Here is an 18,739-nt window from a genome sequence, read left to right as displayed (position 1 = left end):
ATACAAATAAGATGATTGCCTATTATCCTTTTTTTTCACAGCTGGGGTATACCAAAAGCTCAGATGAGAAGCTTTTCCGAGGGGTCATTAGCTTGGAGGTAGGATTACCATGGCATCTATTGATTATTCACTTTGTCTTCTTCAAATCTCTTTCATGTCTAATGTGAGTAAATATTGGCTCATGTCAGGAGTGTATCATTGAAGAGTGTTCTGATAAAGATATCGGTGGAGATGAGGCACCGCCGCCAGCAAAGTCTAAGAGCTCGAAGCGAGCAAATGGCCAGGACAAAAGCGAGAGTTTCAGTTTCAAAATCAGCAACAAAGTCTCATATAAGACGGTTGTGAAAGGTGTGCTTTGAAGCATCTTTCCTGCTTGAAGTCTCTGTTGCCATTCCATGCATGCTAAAGTTTGTGCCCATGTACTGCAGCACATCATGCCATTATACTTAAGGCTGAGAACGTGACAGAAAGAAAGGAATGGATGAATAAATTGCTCGTCAAGGCTCAGGGATCAAAAGGAGGTCCTGCTGCAAAGGGGCCTTCAAGCGAATCAGCTCCTAACATGCGAACAAGTCTATCAGATGGCTCTCTTGTATGTATATTCATCCCTCATGTTTTAGTATGATTGAAAACAATTTAGGTGAGGAAGGACAAAACCCATCAGAATGCTCTTTAGGGATCAAAAAAGCTCATATGACACTCAAAAGAGCCCATATGGCCTTTTTAGAAGGTCTTTTGAAGCCGTATGAGGCTATGTGAGCTCATATGAGGTTAAAAAAGCTCTCCTTCCCTCCAAAGAACTTCTAAGGATCTCTTAAGGCCCCTAGGGACCTTGCTTCTAAGAAAATCCCCATGTCAACTGCGTGCAATCCAAGTTCAGTGTTCCACATTTTGGCTTGTGCTTGGTATGTTGAGTGAGACATTTCTGTTAAGACATCTAAATTAAGTGGACTATGTATGGCTCAAAACTAATCTAAGTATGTTTGGATGCCACACTTTGGTAAACTAGGATCTATTTTATCCCACAGATCAAGCAACTGCTAGCTGAAGAATGATCGTCGTGGCCAATTAGGTGAAAGCTCAAGTGCCAATGAGGTGATAGCTCAAGTGGTAGAGATGTGTGACTAGGACCACAACTTCTTGGGTTCAAAACCAAGATCCTCCCATAGTTACCATTTTTAAACACGTGTATGTGCTGTTTTATCGGCCCGTATGGGACGCTGCCGAGGAAGCACCATGTGGGCCTAAGACCAGTCCGGGGGGGGGGGGGGGGGGCAAGAAAAGAACGATCAGCATATTTAGAAGCATGGGTTCTGAACTGATCAAAGAGAATAATTGTTATGTCCAACTACCAAACTACAGAGTTGCAAAATGTAGCCCACTTGCAAGCATGGACAATGGATCTGTCCACAGAAGCATGCAAGGGGATGTTTTGTTGTCACAATGGAGGTGGGGGACTTCGTAGACTCACGACATTGACATCTGTATGAACCACCTGAAGAGCTTGAATGTTTACAACATACTTGAGCTTTAATCATGTGGGTTCGAGGGGAATGGGATCCTGTGGAGTCAAGTGGTTTAGCAGAAGCGTACACACCACAAAAGCTTTGGTGGAGGCCTTTCCAAAAACCCAACAAGAACGTGAGTGACTGGAATCCCTCCCCACAGCCGCTCGGTTCTAGCTCGGATGGTCGGGATTTCATCTCTTCTTATCCCATATCGCTTCCTTGCCTCTGGGGAGCTCCTATTCTGCGGAGAGTTAGAGTACTCTTGCATCCCATCCCCCCCCCCGTGTGGCCGCTCCAAAATAAAAATAAAAAAAATAAAAAATCACAGTGGATGGATTGGAGAATGGAGTCGGTGTTTGCCGCTGTTCACGGGCAGGCCATAGAGCTCTCAGAGCATTTGCATGATCAGCGTATCACCAATGTGCTTACTCACTTTTGGCGGCCATTGGTACGGAGGGAGGTGGGTGGCTATGGCCACAAAGACACGGAAGGGGAGATGGTGGCCTCCAGCCTCGAGGTGCTCCTTTTTGTGTTTCTTCATGTTTCATTGGTAGCACCCTTTCCTCCCTGCTCAAAATACTTCCATTGTGACAGGAGGAGCCCAGAGTATGCATATTCTAGGGCTCGGACATAGTGGCTCCACATGGAGGGCAAGATTCGTCCCATCTGGCAGGGTTTCGTCCCAATTTCGATAGCGATTACTCCCAGTCCAAACCCATGCCCAAGACTCTCTAAGTGGAGGGTAGTTTCGACAGTGTCGCCTCCCACAAATCTTAGTTATGTGGATTGTCTCATGGAACATTTAGGGTTTGGGAGGACTGCAGTGCTTTCAAAGGCGTGGTGTCCGTAGAGAGGATCTCCGCAGAGTAGTAGTCGGTGGGTCCCTCTAGATTCTCCTCCTCCAAGAGCATCATCTCTCTGAGGGCACCATTGTCACTAGGAGAGCTTAGTGGATGACCATCAGGATTGGATAGGACAAAGTGGGCTTTTTGAACATGTATGTGCAGAATGCCACAGGAGCAGGTAGAGCAACTTTCTAGAGTACAGTTTGCGAGTCCCTCCCACAGGCGGATTTTTGGTGGATGGGGATTTCAACATGTTAAGAGTCGACAGAGGATAGAATTGGAGGTGGCATGGCTACAGTTTTTGGCACAGAGTGCTGGTCTTGGGAGGAGTTGATTTTGGCTCTAAGGGGACAAGACCCTTGAGGGGCCCTAACATTTTGGACGCAGCCCCCGGAGTCCGTGCTTCTCGAGTGATAGGAGTAGTACATGCCCTAACCTATCTAAATTAGATTGTTTTTATGTAGACGAGTGAGCTTGTGGAGACATGGTGGCATGAGTGGTATTTTGGCAGGCACTACTTTCACCAATCACGCACTTGTCATGGAGGACCCCTAGAGGCATGACATACATTTGAGCACCCGGATCCCTGACAGCCTCATTTAGGTCTTTGAGATATGCAGCAGGATAGAGGAGATCTGGGAGAGTTTGGATTTTCACTCAGGTTCAAGCTCCGCAGGTGCCTTGGGCGCAGGCATTGGAGAGATCAACAGTTTATTACAAGAGGCAGCAGAGCGCAGAGGCAAGCTCTCGAGAGCAAGAGAAGAGCATCCGTCCGAGCCGAGTATACTAGATAGCCTGTGGATTGAGGCCCAGCGGGTTGTGGCTTGTACAGAGCTTAGTTCCATTGAGGAGCGGAGGGTGGAGTATACATACCATGCCGGAGCCTCCTTTTGGACCAGGGTCATCGGGGATTTCTTGGAGATCGCAAGACCACACAGGTGGATGGATGGTATCCACAAGTTGCGAGGCCATGATGGATCCATTGTTGCAAATCCCCCCATTGCCACAAATTTCTTCCGCTCTCTCCTCACGGGTGCCCCCCTATCCTCAGATGTGATGGATGCGCGTGAGCGGGTTTGGCAACATACAAGAGAGGTGGTTCCTCCTGCTCTTTGGACTTCTGTGTTGACTCCCTGTACTGCTGTAGAGGAGCTTTTGGAGGCTCTGATTTCACTCCCTAGGGGAAAATGCCTGGGAGAAGACGGGCTTCCTGTTTCCTTATTTCTCCGACAATGGGATCTCATGGAAGGCATCTTCAAAGTCATGCATAGGCTGTCAGAGGGATTGTGGCTACAAAATTCTAGCCAAGGCCATCAACCGGCTATTGCAACCTTTTCTCCTTGATTTGATCCATGGCACGCAGATGGGTTTCGGCCTTCCCATCCGCACGCACGAGGAGATGCTTTATTCCGAGTTTGTCGATGACACATCAACATACCTGTCCGGATATGAGGGGAACCTCTAGAGTTTCGCCGAGGCGATAGAGATCATGTATTGTGCATCTGGAGCACAGATCAACTGGCAGGTGGGCATAGATATCTCCCCATAGTAGCAGGTAGCCCCTCTCCTTCTGGGTATTCAGAAGAAGATGTTATATTGGAGTTCAGCCAGGCTTTCCTCAGCTGGTTGGGTTGTGGTGGTGAGCTATGTTCTTGCCACCATGTGGTACATCACCTCTTGCATGAATTTCTCTTGGGCTTGCATTGATCAGGTGCAGTGGTTGACCGCAACATTCTATGGATTGGCAGCAATGCTCGGGCCAAGTTGGCCTTGAGAGTGATCATTTAGCCGGGACACGAAGGGGGAGGGGCGTGGACATCATCGACCCCTCTATCCAGAGCTGGGCGATTTTGGGCAAGTTGATAGTTCGTGGTCTTCTTCTGGGCGGCGAACCTTGGAAGGATTCCTTTTTGCTAGGATCTCCGCTTGCACCTTGAGTTGTGATGGGATCAGCCCGAGAGTACGAGATGGATCTTTACGGTGGAGATGTCAGCTCGTGGATTTAGTCGCGTGTTTGAGTACAAATTTGCAGCCAGTCTCTTGCATGCTTGGGATCATCTCAAGTCAGCCCTTCAGCAGTCCGCTCCCCATACCGACATCTATGGCTCGGAGACTGACCTACGTAGCTCGTGCCTAACTATCTGTCGATTGAGGGCTCACAATGGGGTCACGGCATACGACAAACGTTCCAAAAAAAAGGTGCTACTACTGGACAAATGTTGCACTGATGATGATGCCAGTGTGTCACTTTGAAGTTTGTACCCAGTGCTGTAGGGTGCACATATGGTTTCAACCAAGAAACTTGACAAACATTTTGCATAGTCTCACTTTCGAGCAACTTTAAATTCAAAGAGACATCACTTAACTTCTGAATGACTGGAAAAGGGCCGAAACTACGGAGTGAAAGCTTGGGCAACGCTTGCCCACTTGCTTCAGTTGTTGCTTCATAATCCGGAGATATACCCAATCCCCTTCCTTAGAATTGACATCTCTCCTAGATTTGTTGGCTTGCCCGGTATAAGAAGGCGCTCCTTAATTGACTCAATGATTTCGAAAAATGTTTCGACAGTCTTGTTGGGCTCGGTCCTCTAGGTATGGTGATACTTGTCTTGTCAAAAGAGATGTGAACAGGTGACCAAATGTTGTCTCATTTGGGGTCTGGCCAATACTAGATGAGTGAGTATCATTCAGGATTGCCTCCTAATGGTCCCTTGAAGCAACGTATGGAGATCTCGAGTAGACTTGACCAGTGCTGGGTCTGTCACGAGATTGGCCACTTTGCGCGGGATTGCCCTAGGGCTAGGGATCATAGGAGACGCTGCAAATGCACTCCCCAATGAACAGAACCTGGAACTACTTAACCCCCCTAGCTCTATTCACATGATGGAACCCTTGCTCGGACACTTGACAAGTAGAAGAAGACATGGGAACAGGGACCATGAAGTTTGCACATGGAAAATCGCCAGTCTTGGTTAAAAAGCAGAGAAAAGTAAAAAGTCGAATCGGGTTGACCGTGAGCTAGGAGCACCACTGGCAAGAGGAGACTGAGCTAGACCAAAAAGCTGAAAGATGCTTTTTCTAAAAGCAGCTAAGGCGAAAAAGCAAGGCCTTGAAGCCAGAAAAGCAAAGCACAAGAACTTAGGAAAAAGGTGGCTATATTTGAGTAACATTTTAAAGAGAAAAGCAAAGTGAAAAAGGAAAAGCAAAAGCCTTACTAGCTTTTGGGAAAAAGCGTGGCTCCTCTTCAAGTATAAAATAAGCACGAACCTCTCCAAGATCATCATTATTATTGAAGTGTGTGGAGCTTTTCATCTTCTTCATCATCATCTCCATCTCATCAAAGTGTGAAACTCATCATCTTCAAGCATAACCCAAGCATGGGGATTCATATCATCGATTAGAGATGTTGCCTTTGTGTTGCTTGGTCGTACTGTACAGCGGCTAGCGCCGCGGCTCGTCTGTACCATCTGCGCCAGTCGCAGCGCTGACTTTGCCTGTACCTGGCTAGCGTCGCCAGCAGATTCTTGCGCCAGTTGCCACCGCTGACTGTGTCACCTGCTGCTGCCTGGCTGTACTATAGTTGCCGCCATTTGCTAGCACAAGCACTAGGGAGCCAGCTAGGGCCCCCAGTGTCTGTGCTGCTGCTGCTGCCGGCACTTGCCGGCAACACCACCTGTCCCAACCGTCGCTTGTACTAGCTAATGAACGCCGCCAGCGCTACTGCCTTCTGAACATCACCGCCACCTGTTGTTGGATCACCTGTGCGCCTGTGTGTCACTTGTTGCCTGCCTGTTGTACAGACCAGTGCTTGCTGTTTTATCGCCGCCGAATGCAACTGAACTGGCTACCATACTGTTGAGCCATCTCTACTTGGTTGCTATCATCGGATATTTTTGCCATTCAGCCACATGGAATAACCTTGGTTAAAACACCTCTGTACAAGCCTTTTTGTGGGTTGTTTCTATTTCGGTTTGGGTAACGGAACCTTCAGTTGATCTTCCTAAGCTTCAACATCTTCACGTAACTCCGGTGTACATTGTTTACAAGCTTGGGGTTCCTTGGACTTGGACTTGGACTTGGACTTGGATTTGGATTTGTATTTGGACTTGGACTTGGACTTGGACTTGGACTTGGATTTGGATTTGGATTTGGACTTGGATTTGGTACTAGCCCGGTGAGAGATTCTTGTGAGTCATTCTCGTGGTGTGCTCGGCATCAGGATCTCGTGCCTCCACAGCGACTTCGACTTGGGATTCTACGTTGGCATATTTGTTTGCTTATGTATTCATTGTTGTATTAATCTTGGCTTGTGAGCTCGTGGATTGCTCTTGTATAAATTTCAGAAAGGGGGTCAAGCTTGTTCCCCGAGTGTCCAAGGAAGGGGTCAAGATGGATCCAAACAAGCTCAAGGCTATTATGGAATGGCCGGAGTTGACTAGCGTGCATGCAATTAGAAGTTTTCTAGGCTTATACTCCTACTACATAAAGTTTATCAAGTGGTTTGCCATGGTAGCTAGTCCACTGCATGATTTGACAAAGAAAGCTGCGGGATTTCAGTGGGCCAAAGCTGAAAAAAATTCCTTTGAAGCATTAAAATTTTACGCTAACAAAGGACCTTTGTTGATTATTTCAGACTTATCAAAGCCTTTTATGGTAGAATGTGATGCCTCAGGAGATTTCATTGAAGCAGACTTGAACCAAGAGGGCCATGCTGTGACCTATGAGGGTTGACGACTTGAAGGAGGCAAAAAGACCGCACCTACATATAAGAAAGAATTTATGGGTATCATTCATACGTTGAAGATTTGGAAGCACTACCATATGGGTGTCGAGTTTATTATCAAGACGGATCACCAAAGTCTTAGGTACTTGATGTCTCAAACTAAGATATCCGAAAAGCTCAAAAGATGGGCTAGTTATTTGGTCCAATTCCATTTCCAGATTATGCATATCCATAGTAAGGACAACAAAGTAGCAGATGCTTTATCTCGGAGACTCATGACTCACGCAGTTTCTATGGGATATCATATGGATTTCGCTCTGATGAAAGATCTTTATGCTATAGATGAGGATTTCAAAGATACTTGGAATAGGTTGCGAAATGGAGACTTATTGACCTCTTATGTCATCAAAGAAAAGTTAAGCTGCAGATAAGAATATAGAAGGAAGGTCACTTTTGAACAAGGGAATTGGGTCTTGTTGAGATTTGAGAAGGCAAGACTCAGAAAATCTAAAGCTAAGTAGCACAAGGATCGCAAGCTTACTCCTAGATATTATGAATCTTTTAAGGTTACAGAGAAAATCAACAATGTATGCTATTGGTTGGACCTTCAAGATCATTGGAGGATACATAATGCCTTCCATGTTAGCTTATTGAAACCATATACAGGAATGCTCCAAGAGGAGTCTGTATTGGAGGATCCACAGAGGTGGAAGAACAAGGAGAAATCTTGCAGTCGGAATAGATTGTATTCCATTCCGTGAGAAAAAGAGGAAAGACAGTGGTCAGAAAGTTTCTTTTGAAGTTTAAGAATTATTCACTTTTGGATGCAAAATGGATGCTAGAGGAGTACGCCAAGGACTATCTAGAGATACTTGGAGCTTATGAGGAAGCGGTTGGTCCGGATGTATTTGAAGTACAGGCAGAGATGTCTTGCGAACAAGGCAGATTTGAGAGGGAAGGATTGCACCTCTAACCCTCTTCATTGTATATATTCATATTGAAATGGAATTGATCATTATCTTGCTTATGTAATGGTTAATTGGACATGCTCTAGTTTGGGAGGCAGCGATGCTAGATAACCCAAGGAGCAAGATTTGTATTTGGGTGGCAACGATGCAGATGACCCATTGGACAGTCTTTTGTGCCAGATATCTTAGATTTCACAGTCGGGCGGTCATTGCAACCAGATGACCCAGATGACTATTCATGAACCCTCAGATGGTCCTAGTGACCAGATGGCCTTGAGGATAGTCTGAGCGGTTTTCCTTGGGAGCTAGATAGCGGAGCACTGATTTTCGATGAGACCAGATAAGACAATTCATAAACAGGAGGATCATTACTTGTGCATTGCATACCGATGTATGTTTGAATTTCTTTGTGTGTGTTGTTTTTGATGTGTGGACAATGCTTGGATTTATGGCATTTGATAGTCCACTGGGCTCCAGACTACTTGGCCAGTACTTGGAATACCTAGTAGACGCGAATGATGTATACCTGTTTGTTGACTAGCTTGTGTCTAGTTTTTGCAAAAGGTAAGTATGCATTTTTTTTAAAATCTAACACATGTTGCAGGTCCTAAAGAAGTACCATCAAGAACAAAGTCATTGGTCAAAGATAAGGCATAGAGATGTTGCCAGATGAGCAGATGTCACCGCATATATGAGGAAAGACCAGATGCATAAGATCACGAGATGGGGCTAGAACTTGGAACTTATGGAACACTTGTATTCCGCAGTTGAGGACAATTGCGACATAAGAGAGGAAATGTAACTATTTGGCTCTCCTAGCTCTCTTCACACGATGGAACTCATGCTCGGACACATGGACAGGTTGATGAAAGCATGTGACCAGGGTTCACGGAGTTGACACAAGAAAAAGCACCAGTTTTGGTAAAAAAGCAAGAAAAAGCAAAAAGTCAAAACTTAGTTGACCGTGAGCCAAGGGCACCATTGGAAAGAGGAGATTGGGCCGGATGAAAAAGCCGCTTTTTCAAAAAGGAGCTCTAGGGCCAAAAAGCAAGGCCTTGAAGCTAGAAAAGCAATAAATCAAGAACTTTGGCAAAAGGATATGTAATATTTTTTTATTATTAAAATATAAAAGCAAAAAGACAAAAGCAACGCAAAAAGCTTAGCTAAAGCTTTTTTGGCAAAAAGTAAGGCTCTCCCCAAGTATAAAAATAACCTTGAGTCTCTCTTCTTTGGCATCAAATGTGTGGAGAGTAAGGAGATCATCATCAACATCATCTTCATCACCTTCGTCTACTCATCGCCGCAGCCGCCACCGTTACCGTCGGACAGCCGCCTTGCGCCGCCTTTGTACCGCCCTGTAGAGTTGCTCTACGTCGCCTTCTCTAGTTGCTTTGTGCCACCGTCCAGCCGGACATGCCCATAGCACCGCTAGCAGCAGTGCCGCCCTGCGCTACCAATGTCTTCTCCATCTTTTCGGCAAAAGATTCGAAAATAAGCTCATAAATCTGCCATCCGAGATAAAAGTTTCACTACCATCCTGGTGTTCGCTTTTTCAAGGAGCTTCTCGAGGTTTTTCTTCAGTTTGGGTATTGAGCTCTTTGTTGGACATCATTGAGATTTGGGATTTGATTCAGATTTTGGATATTGGTACTAGCCTAGTGAGACCCTTGTGGGTCATCCTTGTGGTGTGCTCGGCATCAGAGATCGTGTGCCTCGACATGGACTTCGACCTAGATTTCTACATCGACATATTTGTTTGATATTATATTCATTGATTGTATTGGTCCTGGCTTGAAAAGCTGGTGAATTGTTCCTGAATAATCTCCTGAAAGGGGCTGGGGCTTGTTCCCCGCTTAGTGTGGTGTACTGTGCAAGCTCCCTATTCTCTTCTCTCCCCTCCCCCCTCTCTATATCTTTATCTCTAGACAAGTGGTTGTATTTGTCACTGCGCACCGTACACATACCATACGCCACCGTACCTAAAGTACTTAACCACTATGCGTTATAGGTGGACTTGTGGATGTGTTGCTCCTTCAAGAGCACAAATTGGATATGCTTCAGTGTGGTAAACTGGTAAAATCCTTTGTGGATACACTTTTTGGTCTTGTGCACAGGGGATCAAAGGTGGGGTATGCATATCAATGTTAGCACCACTTTTGCCTCATGTTATTGGCCACGGTGTTTCATACTTGCCAGAGTACAGTGGATTATGGTTGTGTATCTTGAATATCTGTGTGTCTAATGTACAGGGAGAGAGGGTCGCGCTCTGGGGCACCATCATAGAACTGCTCCCCCATGCTGATCATTAGATTGTTGGAGGAGGCTTCAACATGGTTGAGCAGCCCTCTGACAAAAGGGTGGCCGTGAGGGTAGAACACACCCCTTGGAGAGAGCCTCCTGGGAGAGATTCATATTGTCCTATGGCAAGGATTGTTGGACAGAGTATGATTTCCAGAGGAAGCCTAACTTTTTATCTTACTCATAGCATAACCGTAGAAGCAGGGATGGATGCATCTTTGCATGGTTGGATAGATTTTATGTGGATGACTAGGGCTTGGATAGAGGAGGCTCTATTGCTATCTTGCATGGTACTACCAAATCAGATCATTGCTCGGTAGTCTTGTGAATCACGGAACTTGGGAGACAAAAGGGTGTACCTCGTGTTCGCATCGGAGACTCCCTCTGACCTCCCTGGAGGCTAGAGAGATTTGGAGGCTTTGTGATGATCCTCACCCCTGGGAAAGACTTGCCTTGGCCTTGGAGAGGACTAGCCAGCACTATCACTCTATTGCTTTGGCCAAGAAAGAACAGGCTCTAGACATGGAGTGAGCTATCAGATGCAAGTTGGCTACGCTTCAGAGGGAACATGAGAAGCATCCTTAGTCCCCTTGGATGCTAGATCTCCTGTCGATTGATAGAGCTGAGTTATAGGTGGCAGGCTGAGTTTGCATTTCATGCTAATCAGTTATTTTGGACATAGATGGGTGGCAGATGCAACAAACCATTTTTCTCAGTGCATGGACCTATGCACAGTAGGGACAGTTTGAGATGCTTGCCGGATTCTCAGGGAGATGCCACGCACATGGCGAGTATATAGGTTGGCATGTCGAAGGCCTATGAGGAGGCTTTGGTGGTATGGGATGCTGAAGTTAGAAGCGGCCTATAGGATGAGCCCTAGTCTTGGCTCGGGGGAGAACGGTGGATGTTGGTCATGGTTGGGAGGTGAGCTAACCTATTACTTCATGATTTGGCTTAAGACTTAACCTTGGTTTTTCCGGTGTGTTTAGGGAGATTCATGGAAGGACTTTATTGTTAGTATCAGAGCAACCCTAACACAGAGGCTGAAGTGCTATGCGTGTCTAGGCATTAGGTATGCCTCTCATCGTTTCTCTTTCTATCAAATCGATGCTGTACAGACGTTGTACAAGGTTTTTGTTGGTGTCAAGGTTGCATGTGTCGTTGTATGTCAGAGGGGATGAGAAAAGTTGATTCGCTGCTTCTTTTGAGGTGTGTGTATGGCTGAAATGAGTACCCAATAAGGGCATGTAAGGAACTGAGGTTGGCAAGGCATGAGCCTTTGATGGCCAGCCTTAGGGCAGCCAAGCCTGGCTACCCAGCGCAGCCTGGGCAGTCAGCTGGCTAGGACAGTGCAGCAAGCGGCTCAGCCTGGGCAGAGCCCTGTGCAGGGAGACAGAGAGCAGAAGAAGGGGCGGTCAGCAGGTAGGAGTGCGCAGGAAGAAAACCAGGGAAAAGGCATACAGGCCAGCATCTCAAAAAAACTCTCGCACATGAATAAAAGTAGACTGGCAGCTTTAGAAAAAAGCAGCATTGTTTATTGAAAAATGAAAGTCAATTTCTTATTATAAGCGATGGCGTTTTGCTTAAAAAAAGGGGGGAAAGCTTAGGTCAATAAAGCACAGGTGAGGTTTTTACATGTAAGCTGAAAAGCACTCTGTTTTTTGGAAAAAACTCAAAATGCAAGTTAACCTCTTCACTTTTTAAGTATAAAATGAAGGGTTTGCTTGGGAGTTCTCCACATTCAAAGGATAATCTCTTTGGTTAAGAGGGCTGAAAGTACACGGCCAGCATCCAAGAGCAGGATTTGTACTTGTGATTGTGGAGGACAAGCAGGAATTAGCGACACTTCATCTCGACACGCGAGTTTTCCTTGAGCAGCAAAAAATTATCTTGGGTTTGTCATGGCTGATGAAGTGCAGAATGATCGTGGGATGGACAGGAATGTTCAATCTGACGACGGCCATCAGGATGACAATGTGATGGCCGAAGACCCCGTCACTAAGGTTGACTTCAATGCAAGGAGGACCTTGTTAGAGTAACAAAATTGCGAGCCTGACTAACACCATGGTTGTTATTCAAGCAATTGTGGAAGATCTGGTGAGGACAGGAGGGGGCCCGGGAGAGCTTTAGTTGCACCCTCTTTTACTCCAAAGCCCTATGCGGGGGAGCAGAAAGGTAGTTGACTCCTGGCTTCATATATGGGGCACACATTTTGAGTTCCATCCTTTCCCTAAGGACACAGAGATAGAGATGGTATAGGAATTTCTGATAGGAAAAGCCCTCACTTGGTGGAAAGAGTTGCGAGTGAAGCCCATGACATGGGTAGATTTTGAGCAGGTTTTCTTGGAAGAGTTCCTACAAACCAAGGATGAGTATGATATTGCTTTTTCACACATATTTGTAGAAGTCTCGAGAGTTGCAGGCTTGGGCCACTCACATGGATCCTATCACTATTTTGTGGATGGGTTGCCTGATGGATATCAGCTCCATATCAGAAATAATCGTAGCAAAACATTGGATGATGCTATATCAGAAATAATCGTAGCAAAACATTGGATGATGCTATCCAATATTCAAAGCTTTTTCATTGAGACTTTGGCGAAGAAACAATCAAAGAAACCCCAACAACCTTGAGTAACAGACCAGGGAGGATCCTTGCGTAAATGGAAGTTTAAGCATGGGAAGGCTTCTCCTGCAGAGACCCAAAGTCAGTCATAGGATACGGAGTAGACTCTTGAGTTCATCAAGGAGGGTCAAAGGGAGCCCATGCGACGAAGGCTAAAGGTAAGAATACTTCGGTACATACTATTGTTTCCAATCAGAGTTCTTGTAAGGTTTGTGGCTTGAATATGAAAGTTTTCAGTCCTAATACAGATGTATGGGTCGGTCATGGGAAAAATTGTACACGTTCTTTGTGACCTTGGAAGTGCTCGCAACTTCATGAATGTCAAGCTTGTGTAGAAGTTGGGAGTGGAGACGCAGCCAAGTGATCACTAGTATTGCGTCAACTTGCTATCCGGCGCACAATTTTGGGATTGGCAAGTGTCTCAGTTGCCTATAACTATATAGAGCTACTAGGAGCCGCTAGACTTCATGATTATGAATCTCGATAGAGTAGATGTTATTATAGGTAAAGAGAGGTTTCATACCCATGATGTACAGATAGATTGGAAGGGTCACACGTTATCCTTTGTCAAGGACGGTGTCCAGCTTTGTCTACAGGGTGAGATACAATGTCATCTGATGCTAATTGTGAGTTTAATTCAGTTAGTCTTGATGTATGGGAGACACAAGCTTTAGAAAACATTAAGGCAAAGTTTGCCTATGTTTTCTCGGTTGAGTTACCTATAGTCTTCTCCCAGTCAGTCGGTTGATCATAAGATTGATTTAGTTCCAAGGTCTCAGCCTGTGAGCATTGCACCTTACAAGATGAGCCAGCTGGAAGAGGATGTGATTGCTCGATAGTCGTCAGAATATCTTAGGATGGGATAGATTCGTAAGAGTAAATCTCCTTGCGATGAAACTGGTACTTTTTAAGCACAAGGACGGAAGTTGGAGAATGTGTGTCAACTATGAAAAGTTGAATAAAGTTATGATCAAGAATAGATATCTTCTTCCCAGAGCAGCTGATTTGATTGATAGGTTGCATGGAGCTTCCTATTTTTCAAAGATTGGTTCGTAATGGTTATCACCAGATACGGATAGCTGAGGAAGACATCTTTAAGACAGGATTCCGCACGTGGTATGGCCATTACAAGTTTCTTGTGTTATCTTTTGGGCTCATGAATGCTCTTGCTACTTTTCAGCACATGATGAATGATCTCTTCAGAGATTATTTAGGGAAATTCGTGGTTGTGTTTCTAGATGATATCTTGATATGCAGTTGTACTCTAGAGGAGCATGTCGAAGAAATGAAGGAAATGCTAGTCAGTGCACCAGAGGCTATCAGAAGTGCACAAGATCATGCACGGTTTTATGCTGATAGGTAGTGTTTATCGAGGGAGTTTATCGAGGGAATACTAGTTTATTTGAGTGCCCAAGAGTTGAAAGACGTTACGTACAGGGAAGGTTGGGAAGTTACCCCCTAGGTAGTGTGGACCTTACAGGATCTTGAAAAAGATTGGTGAGGTTGTTTATAGACTAGAGTTGCCTGTGGAAGTTCATTCAGTCTTTCATGTCAGTGTATTGAAAGAGATGCTGGGAGCTGAGGATAACCTTGTTATCCCTCAGGAACTTGTTGAGGTTGAGGACTTGTCCTATATTCCACATGAACCCGAGAGGATTATAGATTTCAGGGAAAGGCAACTTAGGGAACAAGTTGATCCCTAAATATAAGATTAAGTGGAAAATTCATTTAAGAGCAAATGTTTGAAGGGGGGAAGAATGTTATGTACCTAGACACTAATCGACGGATTTGGAAATTTATCCAATGGGGTTAGGGGGCCCCAAGATTAGGGATTTTCAGGCTGATACTTGGCTAGGGTTCTTGGATTGATGGCATAATTATCACTATATAAGTGAGAGCTTGGGTTATCATGAGATATAGTTGTGCGGATGCACCACTAACGGTCTGACTTATTTAAGGGTAAATGTTTGAAGAGGGGATGAATGTTATGTACCTAGACACTAATCTACGGATTAGGGAATTAATCCAACAGGATTAGGGGGCCCCAGGATTAACAGGATGATACTTGGTTAGGGTTCTTGGATTGATAAAACAAGCTTGATGGCCTTTTATAGCGAGTTAGCTATTTATGGCATAATTATCACTATATAAGTGAAAGCTTGGGTTATCATGAGATATAGTTGTGCGGATGCACCACTAACGATCTAGCTTGGACCAGGAGAGAAGACATGCTCATGCCATGCACATGGAGAGTACGTAGGTTGGCATGACGAAGGCCTACGGGCAGGTTTCGGTGGTATGGGATGCTGGTGGTTGTTGGGAGGTGAGCTAGCCTGTTACTTCATGATTTGGTTTAAGACTAACCTTGGTTTTTCAGCTGTGTTTAGGGAGATTCAGGGAAGGACTTTACAGGTGGGCTGAGTTCTGGGCACTAGTGCCTGCTAGAAACGGGCAGTGCAAAGGGAGGCAGGAATGTCAGCCGACGAAGGGTGTTCATGACTGATTGGGAGGGCTTCATGGCTGTGCACAAAGAGGAGGGATGGAACTGAAGCGATGACTAGTAGCGATGGAACCGAGAGCTGGCGACTGCCTGCACGATGTCAACCAAAGCTCTGATATCAAAAGGTTGCAGCAGCAGCAACACACCCACACACATCGTTCAGCAAGTACACAGTTGTGTGTGTGTGTGTGTGTGAGAGAGAGAGAGAGAGAGAGAGAGAGAGAGAGAGAGAGAGAGAGAGAAGCACACCACTCCATGATTATCGCATTAGAGAATGAAATGAGTGCCAAGTACGAAAGATAATTGGATATAAGAGGGTGTTGACCTCCCGCGAATCTCTCAAATAAATATATCTAGGATTCCTTGGACTATTAATTGCCACTTCCAGTTGCATGCGCCATGGCAGTTTACAATTATGGGATTTGCATTCCTTGTCATACCAGCCATTGTGGTTTATTTTGGAAAACAATTTAAAGTTTTACTTTCTGCTTTGTACAGGATACTGTTGTTAGGAGGCCTATTGACCCAGATGAAGATTTGAAGCTTATGGCCCAAGAAGTGCGGGATTATGTTGAAGCTGTATTGAATAGTTTAGCAGCAAATGTACCAAAAGTGAGGCTCAGAACGCTAGTAAATTGAGTTTTTTGCTGTGCTGGATTGGCTTGTTGTCTGTCCACCTAAAGTTCTCTTTTACAGGCAGTGGTTCTATGCCAAGTTGAGAGAGCAAAGGATGCCATGCTCAATCAACTGTACAGCTCTATCAGGTCTATCCTACACACTATCTTCTATCTGAAGTAAGGTCCATGAGGAGTTTTGTATTAGTAAGGTGTTGTTGTATTAGTAATGTCTGAGAGTTGTCATATTATATGCCATAATCCCATTTTTGAGTCTTCTGCTTTGTTTGAAATATGCAGTGCAAAATCAAATGAAATAATTCAGGAGCTTTTACAAGAAGATCAAGATGCCAAAAAACAGCGGGAGCGTTTTAGACAGCAGGCTTCTTTACTATCTCGCCTGACCCAACAGCTGAGTGTACATGAAGCCCGTGCTTCAACGTCTGGATGGTCAGCAAATGGTGGTGAGCTCAGTTATTCCTTTGTTTTGGCATTTGTTTGCAGGTTGTTTACAGGTCATTCTCACCTTGTCTCCCATTATTTATATGATATTATGGTTGGATCTTGCAGCAGTGTCACGTGGCGATGCCACGACTGGCGGTGAGGATTGGCGAGTTGCATTTGAAGATGCTGGAACTGATGCCTATGGAGGGTCTTTAGATCAGAACATGATAAATGACTCCTCTCGGCTTTCTTCACATATTGCAAATGGAGGACACAGCCGGCGGTATAGTGACCCCGAACAAAATGGTGATGTAAGCTTCAATAAAAGAACACCTTCTCGATTGCCTCCTGCTCCACCATCCTCTGCTGGGGGCTCCGTGTACAGATATTAATTCTTTTTTTAGGGGGGTTTATGTCTTGTTTTTATATGCGTCATTTTTCAGTGATCACAGGGTCATTTCTTGTACAAAGCCCCATGGAAATTCGTTGCTGTAGTGCATTCACTTCAGGTTCTCTCCCTGCAGTATGCAAACTTGTTGCGTCACTTATTGTTTGCATCAAATTTCTGTGGGGTCTTAACTCTTGGCAGTTTAAGATGGGATTCGAAGATGGGGCAAATAATTTGAATAGGCCCTGAGAGCAGACGGCTACTCATTGTACAACTATCTTGATTTTCCCGTTACTATATGACAGCTTCTGTATGATAAGGTTGTCATGGGGTAGCATGGTGCATACTTTTCACTTGTACATGGCATTTGCTTGCCTCTGCTTGAATTTCTTTCACCATGTTCTCTGTAAGTATGTACCTTGTTATTCTGGCTTGTACATGAGTGACCTCTGAGCAACAAAAGGTGTATGAATCCTGTATGCTTAAACGGATGAACTGCTTGCCATGGCTTGTACACGAGTGACCTCTGAGCAACAAAAGGTGTATGAATCCTGTATGCTTAAACTGATGAACTGCTTGCCTGGAGGGTGCATTTTAGAGAATCCAGAGGGCCAGTGGGGTGAAGCAGGTATTGAAGTGTGGGAGAGCCACTTCGACCGATTAAGAAGATACATGTAAGTATTTTACCTCCCTAAAATCTGCGCACCTTGCATCTTCCAATGAATTGGGTTACACATACCGGGTTGGCTCCTGTACCTAACGTTGTTTTTGCTTGTCTGCAGGTGGTTGGCTCCTGTACCTAACGTTGTGTTATATTATCTGATTCTAAATGAGACTATGGTTGGCTAATGTTAAAACTAGTGCCTTGACATGTCTTAATAATGTACATTCAGCATGCAGTACAAGGGTCTCTTTCTATGGTGGGAAATGGAGGAGGCTGTCTCAATTGTGTGTTATGTGATGTCTTAACATGGAGATTTCTGCTCACGTTAACTCTACCTGATGTTGTGTCTGTGTAACCTGCATGATGAGGCTTACAATCGTCTAACGAGCATTGGTAATAAATGGATACCTGGGCACGTTGATTTTGTTGTTAAACTAACTGATGTCATTCACAAAGTGGTCTTTCGAATAAAATGTGGTCATTTGGTGTGAGTTAAGTTTCTCATGAGGGCTTATTAATCTACTTGAACATCCTTCAAACCTCCAGGCAATTCATAAACTGCATGCAATCGCGTTGGTGAAATGTATGAATGGTGCAATAGTAGATAATGGGATTATGCTGTCTCCTCCTTAATTGCATGTTTTTTATTTTGCAAATCCATGGTTGTTAATGAAGCAGAAACAGAGGGATCTAGGTTAACCTGATCAATCCGATCTGTGTATTATGATGTTCTCTCAATCAACTTAAGCTTGCAATGGACTCCCAGGCACTGCTGGTCAGATCTATGATCACTCAAGGGGGATTGGCTGCTCATTAACGAGCCATAGCTCCAGTGAAGAGCCCCCGTAAGGTATACAACACTTGACCATGACGGCTGAGGGTCCTCATTTGTCTGTGGTCGTATTTGCCATTAATGAACCTTCAAATCACACACAATTGTTCAAGGGTTGTACCTTAACAAGAAGTCAACGAATAATCTTCCTATACACAGTCCATGCTATAAACCCATCATTGGTGCCAAGCTAGTATGTTGTTTGGAGAAAAACTTATCCCCTCTTTTTAAAGAACTCCCCATCAAACAATGGAGTTTCGTGCAAGGAAATCTGGGAATTGCAGCTTGAAATATTTAATTGTCTCCCATGAGCTATCTTTGTGTGACTG

At 44.8% G+C, this 18,739-nt stretch overlaps 1 protein-coding gene and 1 long non-coding RNA gene across 4 annotated transcripts in view; both read left to right on the top strand.

The window, feature by feature from the left end:
• Window positions 1–17,376, top strand: part of LOC147620307 (dynamin-2A-like) — a 112,718-nt gene extending 95,342 nt beyond the window's left edge. For 2 of the 3 annotated variants that reach the window (XM_086772502.1, XM_086772504.1), the window contains 7 exons: window positions 42–98; window positions 189–348; window positions 429–592; window positions 15,967–16,080; window positions 16,165–16,232; window positions 16,383–16,546; window positions 16,653–17,088. In XM_086772502.1, coding sequence (XP_086628628.1) covers window positions 42–98; window positions 189–348; window positions 429–592; window positions 15,967–16,080; window positions 16,165–16,232; window positions 16,383–16,546; window positions 16,653–16,918 — 993 coding nt within the window. In that variant the 3' untranslated portion in view covers window positions 16,919–17,088. Of the gene's footprint in view, window positions 1–41; window positions 99–188; window positions 349–428; window positions 593–15,966; window positions 16,081–16,164; window positions 16,233–16,382; window positions 16,547–16,652 lie in introns of all 3 variants that reach the window. The other variant, XM_086772503.1, reaches the window with a different exon arrangement.
• LOC147620306 (uncharacterized) lies at window positions 17,275–17,912 on the top strand. Its single transcript, XR_015261770.1, has 2 exons — window positions 17,275–17,588; window positions 17,697–17,912. It is a non-coding gene; the product is annotated as an uncharacterized LOC147620306 (long non-coding RNA).
• Window positions 17,913–18,739: the final 827 nt, after the last annotated feature.

This window comes from Cibotium barometz, chromosome 32, assembly GCF_041138505.1.
Source record: "Cibotium barometz isolate CiBa-2024 chromosome 32, ASM4113850v1, whole genome shotgun sequence".
In the NCBI taxonomy this organism is placed as follows: domain Eukaryota; kingdom Viridiplantae; phylum Streptophyta; class Polypodiopsida; order Cyatheales; family Cibotiaceae; genus Cibotium; species Cibotium barometz.
Note: the sequence above shows the minus strand (reverse complement) of the source record. Positions and strands in the feature narration are given on the sequence as shown.